This window comes from Gorilla gorilla, chromosome 4 (genome assembly GCF_029281585.2).
Source record: "Gorilla gorilla gorilla isolate KB3781 chromosome 4, NHGRI_mGorGor1-v2.1_pri, whole genome shotgun sequence".
In the NCBI taxonomy this organism is placed as follows: domain Eukaryota; kingdom Metazoa; phylum Chordata; class Mammalia; order Primates; family Hominidae; genus Gorilla; species Gorilla gorilla.
Genome location: NC_073228.2, coordinates 130,667,501 through 130,683,636, shown reverse-complemented (window position 1 = coordinate 130,683,636; position 16,136 = coordinate 130,667,501). Strand labels below are relative to the sequence as shown.

The 16,136-nt window shown below is 47.1% G+C and overlaps 1 protein-coding gene across 2 annotated transcripts in view; it reads right to left on the bottom strand.

The window, feature by feature from the left end:
• The window catches only part of LMNB1 (lamin B1), a 61,870-nt gene that overhangs the window by 28,911 nt on the left and 16,823 nt on the right, over positions 1-16,136 (bottom strand). For both annotated transcript variants that reach the window (XM_004042428.4, XM_063706739.1), the window contains exons 2-3: positions 1,028-1,184; positions 262-387 (exon numbers count right to left, since the gene is read on the bottom strand). In XM_004042428.4, coding sequence (XP_004042476.1) covers positions 262-387; positions 1,028-1,184 — 283 coding nt within the window. The remainder of the gene's footprint in view (positions 1-261; positions 388-1,027; positions 1,185-16,136) is intronic.

Genomic DNA, 16,136 nt, shown 5'->3' with positions numbered 1-16,136 from the left:
AAAAACAAAAATAAGTAAGATGAAGTGAAATCATATCTGTTTACAGTAACAGCTTGAGTTCTCAAATGCGGTCTTTTAGCAGCAGTAGCTTGAATAATCTACCTGCAAAATTTCTCCCCATCCCCAAACCTTATTATTTCTTTATCTGATATATTTTTGTGGCAAAGAAATCATAAATAAAATATAATTACATGTTTAGCTATGACAAAGTCATTCTAGAACCCCTCCATTCCTTTACAAAGCAAAATTATATATAGTTACCTCTTCATACATGTTTTTGCGAAACTCCAAGTCCTCAGTAAGGCTCTGACAACGATTCTCCAAATCTACTTTAAGTAAAGTTTCATCTGCTAACTGTTTTTTGGCTGCAGCTAAGGAGGCTTCCAACTATCACAAGGAAAAAGAATTGTGATAAAAATTACATGGCAATCATTTAATAATGAACTTAAGATATCTATGAATCAAATCAAATCAAGTGTTAAAATTCCTATATATTTATCAATGTATAATTACTTCATCTTAACATTTACCACAGAACTGGGTATTCATTTGCTGGTCCTACTCACAGAGTTATCATACCAAACCACCAGTCAAATTGTTAACTGGCAACAGGGAATAGAAAAGAGACGTATGACTCACTCACATTTCAAAAATCAAACTAGTTATTTTAGCTAACCACTTTCATTTTTTTCCTGTGTGCAGAGCAGCATTTTGGCATCTCTTTTCTTACTTATTTCCTAACTAACAAAATAGGCTTTGAGAGCAGACACAGAATGAGTGTGTGCACAATAGGGAAGAAGAAGGGAACCACAAGATCTGGACAATCCAGATATAATGCCTGGGAGGTGATAATGTTTTGCATGTTAGCTACCTCAAGACTTTTCTTCAAGTAAACCACCAGAAAACAAATATATAAAATTTCAAAAATAAAATACATTTGAAAATCAATCAATCAATCAAACTATGGCTTAAGGCAGATGAGGAAATTAACCTGTCACATACGGCTCAAGAGTAGGCTTGACCTTACCTGGGCAATCTGATCCTTCAGATCCTCCAAATCTCCCTCTAAACTTTTTTTGTCACCAAGTGCAGTAGCAAGAGCTGCATCTTTCGAATTCAGTGCTGCTTCATATTCTCGAAGCTTGATCTGGGCGCCATTAAGATCAGATTCCTTCTTAGCATAGCTGGAACAGATTTAAAAAGCGTAAGACATCAAACCATACTGATGACTTGAGGTCTTCTCCCTCTCTGCTGAAGGGACAAACAAAAGAATTAGTTTAAATAAAGGCTCCCATCACCTATCAAAATTAGAGAAGCAATTCACAAGCATTGGATCTAGAGTTTTTGTTGGCTAACATTCTCTTTCAATGTCACATGATTACTAATGACTATGGGTCAAAGACGTCCATATTAAAGACCAATGTACCAGAATCCTGCTTGTCCCTGAGTGAGACTGCATGTTCCCCTTGTTCTATAAAGAGGCACACTAACACAGGATATTTTTGAAGAAATGAAAATTCATTTTTTAAATATAATGCATATTATAAGCCAAAACATACAGGAACTATAAGTCAGGATATCACGCTAAGCGCAGTGGCTTACGTCTGTAATCACAACACTTTGAGAGGCTGATGTGGGAGGATCGCTTGAGACCAGGAATTCAAGACCAACCTAGGCAACATAGCAAAACCCCGAATCTACAAAAAAAAAAAAAAAAAAAAGAGCCCAGCACAGTGGCACACATCTGTAGTCCCAGCTACTTGGGAGGCTTAGGCGGGGACATCACTTGAGCCCAGGAGGTTGAGGGTGCAGTGAGCCATGACTGCACAACTGTATAGCAGCTGGACAGTAGACCAAGACCCAGTCTCAAAAAAAAAAAAGAAAATCAAATTACACTAAATGAGAAGAAAAGGTTATTTTAAAAAGTAATGTTATAACCCAATGCATGATACTGAAACTCCCCTGATATTAATAAGAACTAATTGACCCCAAGCTTGCAAGTACCTCCCATTTTGTTACATAGAGGTAACAATAAATAACGGCCTCCCTAACATTTTGCATAAAAATTATTTCAGTTTATAAAACTAACTACCAAAAAACTGAGGTTCAGGGCCGGGCACGGTGGCTCATGCCTGTAATCCCGCACTTTGGAAGGCCAAGGCTGGCGGATCACTTGAGGTCAGGAGTTCGAGACCAGCCTCGCCAACATGGTAAAACCTCGTCTTTACCAAAAAATACAAAAACTTAAGCTGGGCATGGTGGCGCAATGCCTGTAGTCCCACCTACTCGAGAGGCTCAGGCAGGAGAATCACTTGAACTCAGGAGGTGGAGGTTGCAGTGAGCTGAGACCGCACCACTGCACTCCAGCCTGGGTGACAGAGAGAGACCTTGTCTCAAAAAAACAAACAAACAGGCCGGGCGTGGTGGCTCATGCCTGTAATCCCAGCACTTTGGGAGGCTGAGGTGGGCAGATCACCTGAGGTTGGGAGTTCAAGACCTGCCTGACCAACATGGAGAAACCCCGTCTCTACTAAAAATACAAAAAAATTATCCAGGCATGGAGGCGCATGCCTGTAATCCCAGCTACTCGGGGGGCTGAGGAAGGAGAATCACTTGAACCCAGGAGGCAGAGGTTGCAGTGAGCCAAGATTGTGCCATTGCACTCCAGCCTGGGCAACAAGAGTGAAACTCCGTCTCAAAAACAACAAAAACAAAAAACAAGCTGAGGTTCAAATTGAAGTTTCTTTTTCTCTAAATATCACTTTTTTTTTTTTTGAGATGGCATCTCACCATCACCTAGGCTGGAGCGCAGTGGGGCGATCTCGGCTCATTGCAACCTCTGCCTCCTGGGTTCAAGTGGTTCTCATGCCTCAGCCTCCCAAGTAGCTGGGATTACAGGCATGTGGTACTAGGCCGAGATAATTTTTTGTATTTGTAGTAGAGATAGGGTTTGACTATTTTGGCCAGGCTGGTCTCGAACACCTGGCCTCAAGTGATCTGCCAGCCTCAGCTTCCCAAGATGCTGGGATTACAGGCATGAGCTGCTGCACCCGGCCTCTAAATAGCCACGTTTTTTTAAATGGAGTTCTACATTATAAAATTATAGTTCATTTGGATATATTTTGCCCAATAATTATATTTTAAAGGTCAGTATTTCTCTCATCCAAATAATTATTAACAGTAGTTACACAGAGAAGCCTTAATAATACCAAAATTATTGCCGGGCATGGTGGGCCATGCCTGTAATCCCAGCATTTTGGGAGGCCGAGGCAAGTGGATCACCTGAGGTCAGGAGTTTGAGGCAAGCCTGGCCAAAATGAAGCCCTGTCTCTATAAAAAATACAAAAATTAGCAGGGCATGGTGGGGTATGCCTGTAATCCCAGCTACCTGGGAGGCTGAGGCAGGAGAATTGCCTGAACCCAGGAGGTAGAGGTTGCAGTGAGCCGAGATCATACCACTGCACTCCAGCCTGGGTGACAGAGTGAGACTCCGTCTCAAAAAATAATAACATCAAAATTATTAATACCTGTTCTTAAAACTGCTATTGTATTTTTTTGGAGAAACAGGATTTTAAAAATAAACTAAAAAACAGCTATTATAGAAGAGTACTTTTACTTACTGATGTTTGAGGACTGGCTAAAGGAGGAATCTTTAATTAAAAATTTCAAAATAATATTGTAATATTAAAATAAAGTGAAGAAATAAACTGGCCAAATGATGATCACATATGGAAAGATTTAATAGTATTCACTTTTTACTCATCATAAAAGCTCAGCAGTCATGCCACATGCTTAAATCTCATGCTTTAAAACACCACAAGATGGCAGGCTTTAACTGAAGACTAGTCCAGAAGAGGAAAAAATTAACTGTTAAAAAAAATCCCATACTGTAATAATTTACAACCAAAATGCCTAGTTCACACAAGTGATGGGTCTCCACAGGAATGAACTGACACTTGTGAAGGAGCCTCTATTTTGCCCCACTATAAAACTACCAGAAGGGCTAGGATACATGTCATAATGCATGTGATTGAAAATAAAACCGTATTTTAAATGCAGTATTACACAATACTTACAAAAGCTACTGACTCAAAATTAATTACTTAACAATTACAAACAGTAATTTTTAAAGCTCAGGTCATAATGTGGTACTTCTCAATGTGATCCTGCCTCATGGCAGGAGAATGACCTGTGCCTTCCAGGGACCAAAATGGTCCAGCAAGAATGATACTGCATAAAACAGCACATCAACTTTACAAGTTATTGTATGGAACAACCTGTAAAATCGGCATATTTTATGCAGTATTGTTCTTGTTTATTTGACTTCACAGATTTAATAAGTAATACATGCAAATAGCTCAAAACTCAGGATGTCATACTACCAAGTGAAAGATACTGTGTACAACATCTTGTGGAGTGTAGAAAACACAAGAAGCCAAAAATTAACCCAAGGCAGTACACCCAGATGACTAGAATATGGTGATTTCTTCCATAAAAATAAAAACCAAAGAAGATAAGGAGGACAGGGGATGAAGAGAGTATTTACTTGTGGTACCCTGAGGGCCACCCAGTGATACCAGTGGAAATTTTATAGGAGCTTTAATTTCAATCATGACTAACGCTTCTACTGTTCATTTTATGTCAAGTTCTTAGTCACATAAAACACTGTTCTATGAAAATATAAATTGTTCTGTTATAAATTACTTCTTGGCCAAGTGCAGTGGCTCACGTCTATAATCCCAGCACTTTGGAAGGGAGACTAGCCTGGGCAACACGGTGAGACCCCATCTCTACTAAAAATAAAAAAAATTAGCCAGGCGTGGTGGCACATGCCGGTAGTCCCAGCTACTAGAGGGGCTGAGGCGGGAGAATCACTTGATCCCAGGAGGTCGAGGCTGCAGTGAGCCCTGATCGTGCCACTGCACGCCAGCCTTGGTGAGACAGTGAGACCCTACCTCCAAAAAAAAAAAAAAAAAAAATATATATATATATATGGTCTGGCTGCAATGGCTCACACTTGTAATCCCAGCACTTTGGGAGGCCGAGGCAGGCGGATCACCTGAGGCTGGGAGGTCAAGACCAGCCTGACCAACATGGAGAAACCCAGTCTCTACTAAAAATACAAAATTAGCCAGGCGTGATGGCACATGCTAGTAATCCCAGCTACTCAGGAGGCTGAGGCAGGAGAATCGCTTGAACCCGGGAGGCAGAGGTTGCGGTGAGCCAAGATTGTGCCATTGCACTCCAGCCTGGGCAACAAGAGTGAAACTCCGTCTCAAAGATAAAAAAAAAAAAAAAAAAAAAAGAAGATACAGTGTAGGGTCCAGTGTCCCATCAAGCCCCATCCCAACAGTCCTAGTTTTCTGCAAAACAGTTTGAAAACTTCTGACCATCAAGAAATATGCAAGTTCCTTGGCATGGCAGTCCCCCTAGAAAGCCCTTCAGGTCTAAGTCCTAAAGACCTTCTGAGCCTCGGACTTCACTCTCCCCCACTCCACGCCATCTATTCCCATTCCTAACTCCATCTAATTCCTAACCAACTGCCATTGGAAACTAAGACCAAGGACGGAACAAATGTCATCCTTCCTCTGTAATGCTTCCCTGCTTTACCTCTCCTAGCAGAAAAAAATCATGTACCTTTCTGGGCTCCATAGCACTTGGTGCATCATTCTCATATGGTGCATGGTATATACATCTTTTTAAAATTGAAGATTCCATGTCTGTCTCCTACACTGGAATGTGGGTAAAATGAGATTACCTTCAGATCCTCAGTGCCTGGCAATGTCTGGTATAGGGTGGGGATACTCAATAAAATTTCTGTTAAAAAATGAAAGCAAGCCAGCCACAGGAAAGCAGTACTTACAATTTTACTTTAGTATAACAACTCATGAAAAGATAAGTACTCAGCCTGTGTTACAGAGGACCAAGGTTATTCTGAGACCCAAATAGTCAATCTAGATCTGCCCTGCAGTGCCTGTACAAGCCACCACAGCCTTCACAAGCAGGTGGGCAGCAGGCATTGTACCAGGCACTGAAGAGAACTCAAGAGTCAGCTACCGCCCTTGGTGCAAAGTAATTTATAGTCTCTTCTCATAAGAGGTTATGAACACACTTTTGCTTTTTCTAACCCACACAAATGTACAGTGGCATTTATATGCACTCTTATGCACAGGTACACAGGAGAGTTTCGAGACGGTGGGGAAAGGCTCAGTCCAGGTCCTTGGTTTTGAGACATATTTACCTAATCCAGCAGACATTACTGAGTATCTACTATGTACTACCAGGAAGAGAAAGATAAATAAATAAGACAGGGTCCCAGCTAAGTGCGTTTTTAGTATTCCCTTCCTTCTTCTGGACCCTCAGTACCTTTACTGCTCAGGGTCAGGCACTAGGCCATGTCACCACACTTAGGTGTGTAGCTGTCTAGGTAGCATAAAGGCTTATCTTGCAGATGCTGAAGTAAAATGATGAAAAGGGACTTGTGGGGCTACCTGCACTGGGAGCTCAGGGCAGACAGTTCTTACAGCTGTCCTTACATTGTGAGCCCTTTAACTCCACAAACAAATTGTTCTGTGTTCATATATTTTTCCTCTTCCTCCTTAGGCCACAATATTAACAGTGAAAAAGTCAATGCATCGCGGCCGGGAGCGGGGGCTCACGCCTGTAATCCCAGCACTTTGGGAGGCCGAGGTGGGCGGATCACGAGGTCAGGAGATCGAGATCATCCTGGCTAACACGGTGAAACCCCGTCTCTACTAAATATACAAAAAATTAGCCGGGCGAGGTGGCGGGTGCCTGTAGTCCCAGCTACTCTGGAGGCTGAGGCAGGAGAATGGCGTGAACCCCAGGGGGCGGAGCCTGCAGTGGGCCGAGATTGCGCCACTGCACTCCAGCCTGGGCGACAGCGAGACTCCGTCTCAAAAAAAAAAAAAAGTCAATGCATCATAAAGTGGCTAATAAAGAGAGAAGAAATGACTACTATTTCTTCCTCTTGCATATACAGCACTTACAGTGCATTGATCATACAAATCCCTATATTTGTGGATATGCTTAGCTACCTCAAGAGACTGTAAACCCTTTGAGGGCAAGGCCCATGACTTATTATTCCTACATCTTCTGCACAGAAAACTCAGATAATGACTATTTTGCTAAATGTTACAAGCACACGCGCACACACACACTTCTCTTTTTTCATCCTATGTAAAATGTATTATGTGTTTTCCAGGAAGGAAAAAAAATCAACACACACAGACACACACAACTTCTCTTTTTTCATCCTATGTAAAATATCATTTTCTTCCAAGAAGAAAAAAATAATAACTGATGCTTCTATAATCTCTAAAACTCACATGCATGGGTATCCTCTCTTTCTTCCTACCAATTTCCCAGGCTGAATGAATCATGAAAAAAAATTCTTAAGGTTACACCCATGTCTCCATCAGACAATAGCAATAAATCAATGAGTTGGAGTTTTTTTGTTTGTTTGTTTGTTTTGAGACGGAGTCTCGCTCTGTCGCCCAGGCTGGAGTGCAGTAGCGCGATCTCGGCTCACTGCAAGCTCCGCCTCCTGGGTTCACGCCATTCACCCGCCTCAGCCTTCCGAGTAGCTGGGACTACAGGCACCCGCCACCATGCCCAGCTAAATTTTTTGTATTTTTAGTAGAGACGGGGTTTCACCGTGTTGGCCAGGATGGTCTCCATCTACTGACCTCGTGATCCAACCGCCTCGGCCTCCCAAAGTGCTGGGATTACAGGCTCGGTGAGCCACCGCGCCCAGCTTGTTTGTTTGTTTGTTTGTTTTGAGATGGTCTCGCTCTGTTGCCCAGACTGGAGTGCAGTGGCACAATCACGGCTCACTGCAACCTCTACCTCCTGGGTTCAAGCAATCCTCCACGATCATGGCTCACTGTAACTTACACCTCCTGGGTTCAAACAATCCTCCCATCTCAGTCCGCCAAGAAGCTGGGAGTATACACATGTGCCACTACGCCCGGCTAATTTCTGTATTTTGCGGGGGCAGATGGGAAGACGGGGTTTTCCTATGTTGCCCGGGCTGGTTTCAAACTCCTGGGCTCAAGTGACCTGTCCACCTCAGCCTCCCGAAGTGCTGGGATTACCAGCATGAGCCACTGCACTCAGCCAAATCAATGAGTCTTCTATGTCACATGAGTTGTCAAGGATACATGGGGAGCCATGCAGTGAGTTAATATTCTGAACATGTTCTTGTCATAATTTTCTAACCATATTATTTTTCATTCATCAATATAATGTAGAAAGTCCAAGTGTAATTATCAGCACATAGTCAAAGTGCAGAAACCTGTAGAACTGATATCCTAAAACATACATATATGGATTTGCTGCAGCTATCACCTAAGCACAGAATGACATCTGACAATGCCTCCAAACACAGAGCAATTTAGACAGGAATCCTAAATTACTAGAAGCTATCTAACACTTAAGGTATTAGTATACATTTACTTTGAGTCCATTTCCTGACTGGATTTGTTGTTATCCACCTGCCTGATTAAACTATTTATATTCCAGATAAGGAGATCTTCCTATGTTAAATTCAACATGTGAATCTAATACTAGAAATATACACGCTCCTGAAAATAAGTCACAAAACATACCCATTTGCTTTAGATGTTTTACAGAAGAACCAAACTCTAACTGCAACCAGAAAAAAATAAAGTTTTATAAATGTAACTGGCATTCTATGCTAATTAAGAATTTCCTCCCTTAATAAAGCAAATTAGCTTTCATTTCAAGTAAGCTTGAATTTTATTGGTCATAACAAGTAACCAGGTGTAATCAAGTATCTGGCCATTAAAAAGAAAATTAGCCAGGCTGGGTGCAGTGGCTCACTCCTGTAATCCCAGCACTTTGGGAGGCTGAGGCGGGTGGATCATATGAGGCCAGGAGTTCAAGACCAGCCTGGCCAACATGGCGAAACCCCGTCTCTACTAAAAATACAAAAATTAGCCGGACATGGTGGTCCATGCCTGTAATCCCAGCTACTCGGGAGGCTGAGGCAGGAGAATCGCTTGAACCCGGGGGGGCAGAGGTTGCTGTGAGCCAAGATCGCACCATTGCACTCCAGCCTGGGTGACAGAGCGAGGCTCCATCTAAAACAAACAAATAAACAAACAAAAAAACCACATCCAATCACAGAATCGCTGGAAAATGAACCCTCAATGAAACTCTTAGAGAAATATATCATTACTAGGTGATAACTTTAGGGTATATTCTTCCAAAAGTCATACCACATACATAACACGCAGAAAGTCATTCCAGGCCTGCAATAACAATAACTACTTGAAAATGAATTAGGGGGCCAGGCCCGGTGGTTCACGCCTGTAATCCTAGCACTTTGGGAGGCCAAAATGGGCAGAATGCTTGAGCCCAGGAGTTCGAGACCACCCTGGGCAACATGGTGAAACCCCATTTCTACAAAGAATACAAAAATTAGCTGGGAGTAGTGGCCTGCGCCTGTAGTCCCAGCTACTAGAGAGACTGAGATGGGAGGATTGCTTGGGCCAGGGAGCTTAAGGCTGCAGTGAGCTGTGGTCATGCCACGGCACTCCAGCCACTGTTGCTCTGGGCAACAGAGCAAGATCCTTATTTTAAAAAAAAAAAAAAAAGAAAGGAAAAGGAATTAGTTAGCATATTCCAACCATAAACACTTGAAAACATAAGATTGTCCACTTAAACAGGGAACAAATAATTAGTGTGAAACAAATCAATAAGTAAACTTGCAGGGACAAATACAACATAAACTGGAGCTCATTACAGAATAGTTTTAATTAATTTGGTAACGGCAAATTATTGCCCACCTGTTAACATTCTCTTGGTCAGTTTGTGTCAGTACCTATCCCTAACATTTCACCTCAGGCCCATTCTTATTTAGAAAAACAAATATATTACAGGAGATGAAAGAGAAAAGCCATTTAGTTTTTTACCTGTAATCAGCTAACAGAAATCATTCTATACAAAATTCTTATTTCTAATCAAAGCCACAAAACAAGGATTTTTAAATCCCTTAAAACAGACCCACTGTACATACAGAGCCAGGCCAATTAGGCCTAGCTGGCTAAGCTCTGTTCCTGCTTTCATATACTGTAAGGTTCTTCTGAACAGCTGTCTGGTAGCCCCTGAACACCACTCAACACTACTGCAGTACTCAAGTGACTATCACACAAATCCGTGTCTGGGGATCTCTTCACACCCAGAGCTCAGCATCAACATGCCATGTCTCTTATATCTAGCCATGCTCCAGACCTTTAGAGAAAAAATAAACCTTATTTTCAATTTAAAGTAAAATATACCCACATAAAAACCTTGTCCTAAAACTAGATAATTTTATTTCATAACAGGCTCAAACTGCTTATCAAGCATCCATTTGCTCCAACAGCCACTCATCAGCTTCAACACTGTCCTCATGTTAACTTCCCTTCCAAAGGGAAAAATGATGTGATCCACAGTATTTTTCCAAAGGAAAATTAATGAACTTCCTAGAAATTAAATATAACTTAATACACAAAAACTCGGCCAGGCACGGTGGCTCACTCCTGTAATCCCAGTACTTTAGGGGGCCGAGGCCGGCAGATCACCCGAGGTCAGGAGTTAGAGACCAGACTGGTCAACATGGTGAAATACAAAAATACAAAAATTGGCTGGGCGTGGTGGCTCATGCCTGTAATCCCAGCTACTCAGGAGGCTGAGGCAGGAGAATCACTTGAACCCGGGAGATGGAGGTAGCAGTGAGTCAAGATCACATCATTGCACTCCAGCCTGGGCAACAAAGCGAAATTCCATCTCAAAAAAAAAAAAAATTACACAAAAACTCTAGAAGGTCTTATGATCACAATTTCTTTCTTTCTTTCTTTCTTTTTGGAGATGGAGTTTCACTCTTGTTGCCCAGGCCAGAGTGCAATGGCGCGATCTCAGCTAACTGCAACCTCCGCCTCCCGGGTTTAAGTGATTCTCCTGTCTCAGCCTCCTGAGTAGCTGGGATTACAGGCACCCGACACTACACTCGGCTAATTTTTGGTATTTTTAGTAGAGAGGGGGGTTTCACCATGTTGGCCAGGCTGGTCTCGAACCCCTGACCTCAGGAGATCCACCTGCCTCGGCCTCCCAAAGTGCTGGGATTACAGGCGTGAGCCACCATGCCCGGCCTTGTGATCACAATTTCTGTTAACAAGGGTCTCCTCTGGCATATGCAAAAAGACTAAGAAGATGCTTTTGCATAAACTCAAAGTTACAAAGGATAGTTTCCGGTGCCAATAAAATTCTGCTACTCACTGAATAAACTAATCTGTCAATGAATTAGCAACAACCTAATCAGACTCAGGCAAACCCTAGTTGAAACTCGGGTAAAGTTAGGAAAAATACTAAATAAGATTGAAACTGGACCACAAAACCACTTCTTTGAAACAAAAAAAAAAATCACTGTAACATAAACAGGCACAGGAGTGTGGAGCAGACTCTTACAGATTAAGTCTTAATTAAAATGACTGATTCATTTAAAAAGAAAAAGAAAAACCAATAACTACTACCTTTGTCACTCATCTACAATGTGTTAGGCACTGATCTGGGTGTAAAATATTTCTGAAACAGTGTTCCAATGTCCATTCTCCAGTTTGCTGGGTGTTATGAGGCAGCTATTCCTAAAGCAACAGCAGTGGCAGCTTCCTAGTCCTGAATAGTAGCTATATACTGTTTTTAAAACAGTTTACTGGTTCCATTGGTGGCCTCACACATAAAAGCTCCCAAAGAAGGTCAGTTCTACAACAATGTTCTAAGCATCATTATTGCTCCTCTAGCCTCTCTAAAAATCATTTCTAAGCACCTACATCTCATATTGTTTCCCTTTCTGCTTAAAATCCCTAGTGCTGCCGGGCGCGGTGGCTCATGCCTGTAATCTCAGCACTTTGGGAGGCCGAGGCGGGTGGATCACCTGAGGTCAGGAGTTTGAGACCAGCCTGACCAACATGGAGAAACCCCGTCTCTACTAAAAATACAAAATTAGCCAGGCGTGGTGGCACATGCCTGTAATCCCAGCTACTTGGGAGGCTGAGGCAGGAGAATCACTTGAACCTGGGAGGCGGAGGTTGCAGTGAGCCGCGATCACGCCATTGCACTCCAGCCTGGGCAACAAGAGTGAAACTCTATCTCAAAAAAAAAAAAAAAAAAATCCCTAGTGCTTTCTGTTCCCTGCACTGAGTGATGACACAAAGACCTAAACAGAAAAAGAAATTAACTTAGCAAAGAGGGACTATGAAGGACAATGAAGACTTCTGCAAAGATAAGAGAAAGTACCAAACACACCAGGCACAGTGGCTCACGCCTATAATCCCAGCACTTTGGGAGGCAGGCGAATCACCTGAGGTCAGGAGTTTAAGACGAGCCTGGTCAACATGGCAAAATCCCATCTCTACTAAAAATACAAAAGTTAGCCAGGCGTAATGGCACGTGTCTGTAATCCCAGTTACTTGGGAGGCTGAGGCAGGAGAATCACTTAAACACAGGAGGTGGAGGTTGCAGTGAGCTGGGATCATGCCGCTGTACTCCAGTCTGGGTGACAGAGTAAGACTCTGTCTCAAAAAAAAAAAAAAAAGAACCAAATCCATCAAATTTAGACAAAAACAATGCTATAGAGCTATCAAGAAGAGAATAGCTCTCCCTCTCCCTCTCCCTCTCCCCACGGTCTCCCTCTCCCGCTCTTTCCACGGTCTCCCTGTGATGCCGAGCTGAAGCTGGAAGGTACTGCTGCCATCTCAGCTCACTGCAACCTCCCTGCCTGATTCTCCTGCCTCAGCCTGCCGAGTGCCTGCGATTGCAGGCGCGCGCCGCCACGCCTGACTGGTTTTCATATTTTTTTGGTGGAGACGGGGCTTCGCTGTGTTGGCCGGGCTGGTCTCCAGCTCCTAACCGCGAGTGATCGGCCAGCCTCGGCCTCCCGAGGTGCCGGGATTGCAGACGGAGTCTCGTTCACTCAGTGCTCAGTGGTGCCCAGGCTGGAGTGCAGTGGCGTGATCTCGGCTTGCTACAACCTACACCTCCCAGCCGCCTGCCTTGGCCTCCCAAAGTGCCGAGATTGCAGCCTCTGCCCGGTCGCCGCCCCGTCTGGGAAGTGAGGAGCGTCTCCGCCTGGCCACCCATCGTCTGGGATGTGAGGAGCCCCTCTGCCTGGCTGCCCAGTCTGGAAAGTGAGGAGCGTCTCTGCCCAGCTGCCATCCCATCTAGGAAGCGAGGAGTGCCTCTTCCCGGCCGCCATCACATCTGGGAAGTGAGGAGCGTCTCTGCCTGGCCGCCCATCGTCTGAGATGTGGGGAGCACCTCTGCCCTGCCGCCCCGTCCGGGATGTGAGGAGCGTCTCTGCCCGGCCGCCCCGTCTGAGAAGTGAGGAGACCCTCTGCCTGGCAACCGCCCCGTCTGAGAAGTGAGGAGCCCCTCCGCCCGGCAGCCGCCCCGTCCGAGAAGTGAGGAGCCCCTCCGCCCAGCAGCCACCCCGTCTGGGAAGGGAGGAGCGTCTCCGCCCGGCAGCCACCTCGTCCGGGAGGGAGGTGGGAGGGTCAGCCCCCCGCCCGGCCAGCCGCCCCATCCGGGAGGGACGGGGGGGTTGGCCCCCCGCCTGGCCGGCCGCCCGGTCCGGGAGGTGAGGGGCGCCTCTGCCCGGCCGCCCCTACTGGGAAGTGAGGAGCCCCTCTGCCCGGCCAGCCGCTCCGTCCGGGAGGGAGGTGGGGGGGTCAGCCCCCCGCCCGGCCAGCCGCCCCGTCCGGGAGGGGGGGGGGGTTGGCCCCCCGCCTGGCCGGCCGCCCGGTCCGGGAGGTGAGGGGCGCCTCTGCCCGGCCACCCCTACTGGGAAGTGAGGAGCCCCTCTGCCCGCCCAGCCGCTCCGTCCGGGAGGGAGGTGGGGAGGTCAGCCCCCCGCCCGGCCAGCCGCCCCGTCCGGAAGGGAGGTGGGGGGGTCAGCCCCCCGCCCGGCCAGCCACCCCGTCCGGGAGGGAGGTGGGGGGGTTAGCCCCCCACCTGGCCAGCCGCCCCGTCCGGGAGGTGAGGGGCGCCTCTGCCCGGCCGCCCCTACTGGGAAGTGAGGAGCCCCCCCGCCCGGCCAGCCGCCCCGCCGGGAGGGAGGTGGGGGGGTCGGCCCCCCGCCCAGCCAGCCGCCCTGTCCAGGAGGTGAGGGGCGCCTCTGCCCGGCCACCCCTACTGGGAAGTGAGGAGCCCCCCCGCCCGGCCAGCCGCCCCGTCCGGGAGGGAGGTGGGGGGGTTAGCCCCCCGCCTGGCCAGCCGCCCCGTCCGGGAGGTGAGGGGTGCCTCTGCCCGGCCGCCCCTACTGGGAAGTGAGGAGCCCCTCTGCCCAGCCAGCCGCTCCGTCCGGGAGGGAGGTGGGGGCGTCAGCCCCCCGCCCGGCCAGCCGCCCCGTCCAGGAGGTGAGGGGCGCCTCTGCCCGGCCGCCCCTACTGGGAAGTGAGGAGCCCCTCAGCCCGGCCAGCCGCCCCGTCCGGGAGGGAGGTGGGGGGGTCAGCCCACAGCCCAGCCAGCCGCCCTGTCCGGGAGGGAGGTGGGGGTGTCAGCCCCCCGCCGGCCAGCCGCCCCGTCCGGGAGGGAGGTGGGGGGGTCAGCCCCTCGCCTGGCCAGCCGCCCCATCTGGGAGGTGAGGGGCGCCTCTGCCCGGCCGCCCCTACTGGGAAGTGAGGAGCCCCTCTGCCCGGCCAGCCGCCCCGTCCAGGAGGGAGGTGGGGGGGGTCAGCCCCCTGCCCGGCCAGCCGCCCCGTCCGGGAGGTGGGGGGCGCCTCTGCCCGGCCGCCCCTGCTGGGAGGTGGGGAGCCCCTCTGCCCGGCCACCGCCCCGTCTGGGAGGTGTGCCCAGCAGCTCATTGAGAGCGGGCCATGATGACAATGGCGGTTTTGTGGAGTGGAAGGTGGGGAAAGGTGGGGAAAGGATTGAGAGGTCGGATGGTTGCCGCGTCTGTGTGGAGGGAGGTACACATGGGAGACTTTTCTCTGTACTAAGAAAAAATTCTTCTGCCTTGGGATCCTGTTGATCTGTGACCCTACCCCCAACCCTGTGCTCTCTGAAACGTGCTGTATCCTCTCAGGGTTGAATGGATTAAGGGCGGTGCAAGATGTGCTTTGTTAAACAGATGCTTGAAGGCAGCATGCTCGTTAAGAGTCATCACCACTCCCTAATCTCAAGTACCCAGGGACACAAACACTGCGGAAGGCCGCAGGGTCCTCTGCCTAGGAAAACCAGAGAACTTTGTTCACTTGTTTATCTGCTGACCTTCCCTCCACTATTGTCCTGTAACCCTGCCAAATCCCCCTCTCCGAGAAACACCCAAGAATGATCAATAAAAAATAATAAATAAAAGATAAAAAAAAAAGAGAAGAGAATAGGCTGGGTGCAGTGGCTCACACCTGTAAACCCAGCACTTTGGAAGGCAGCGATAGGTGGATCACTTGAGGTCAGGAGTTCGAGACCAGCTTGACCAACATGGTGAAACCCCGTCTCTACTAAAAATACGAAAATCAGCCCGGTGTCATGGTGGGCACCTGTAATCCCAGCTGCTTGGGAGGCTCGGGCATGAGAATCACTTGAACACAGAGGCAGAGGTTGCAGTGAGCCAAGATCGCACCACTGCACTCCAGCCTGGGCAACAGAGCAAGACCCTGTCTCAAAAACAAAAAAAGAGACATCAAGGGAATAAAAAAGGCTAGGCGTGATGGTTCACACCTGTAATCCCAACACTTTGGGAGGCTGAGGCAGAAGGACCACTTGAGCTCAGGAGTTTGAGACCAGCAACATAGTAAGACCTTGTCTCTATGAAAAAAATCAAGAAATTAGCTAGGTGTAGTGGCACACACCCAACTACTCCAGTAGTAGTCCCACCTACTCCAGAGGCTGAGGTGAGAGGATCACTTGAGCCTAGGAGGTTGAGGCTGTAGTGAGCCAAGATCATGCCACTGCACTCCAGCCTGGGCAAGGGTAAGACCCTATCTTTAAAAAAAAGAGACAGAATAAAAAGAAGCTATTAGAAATTTAAAATACAATAGCAAAAATTGGAAAACAAAATTGAGAACATCTCTTAGTAGAGAAAAAATATTTTTTAAAAAAGGGAAGAAAACCAA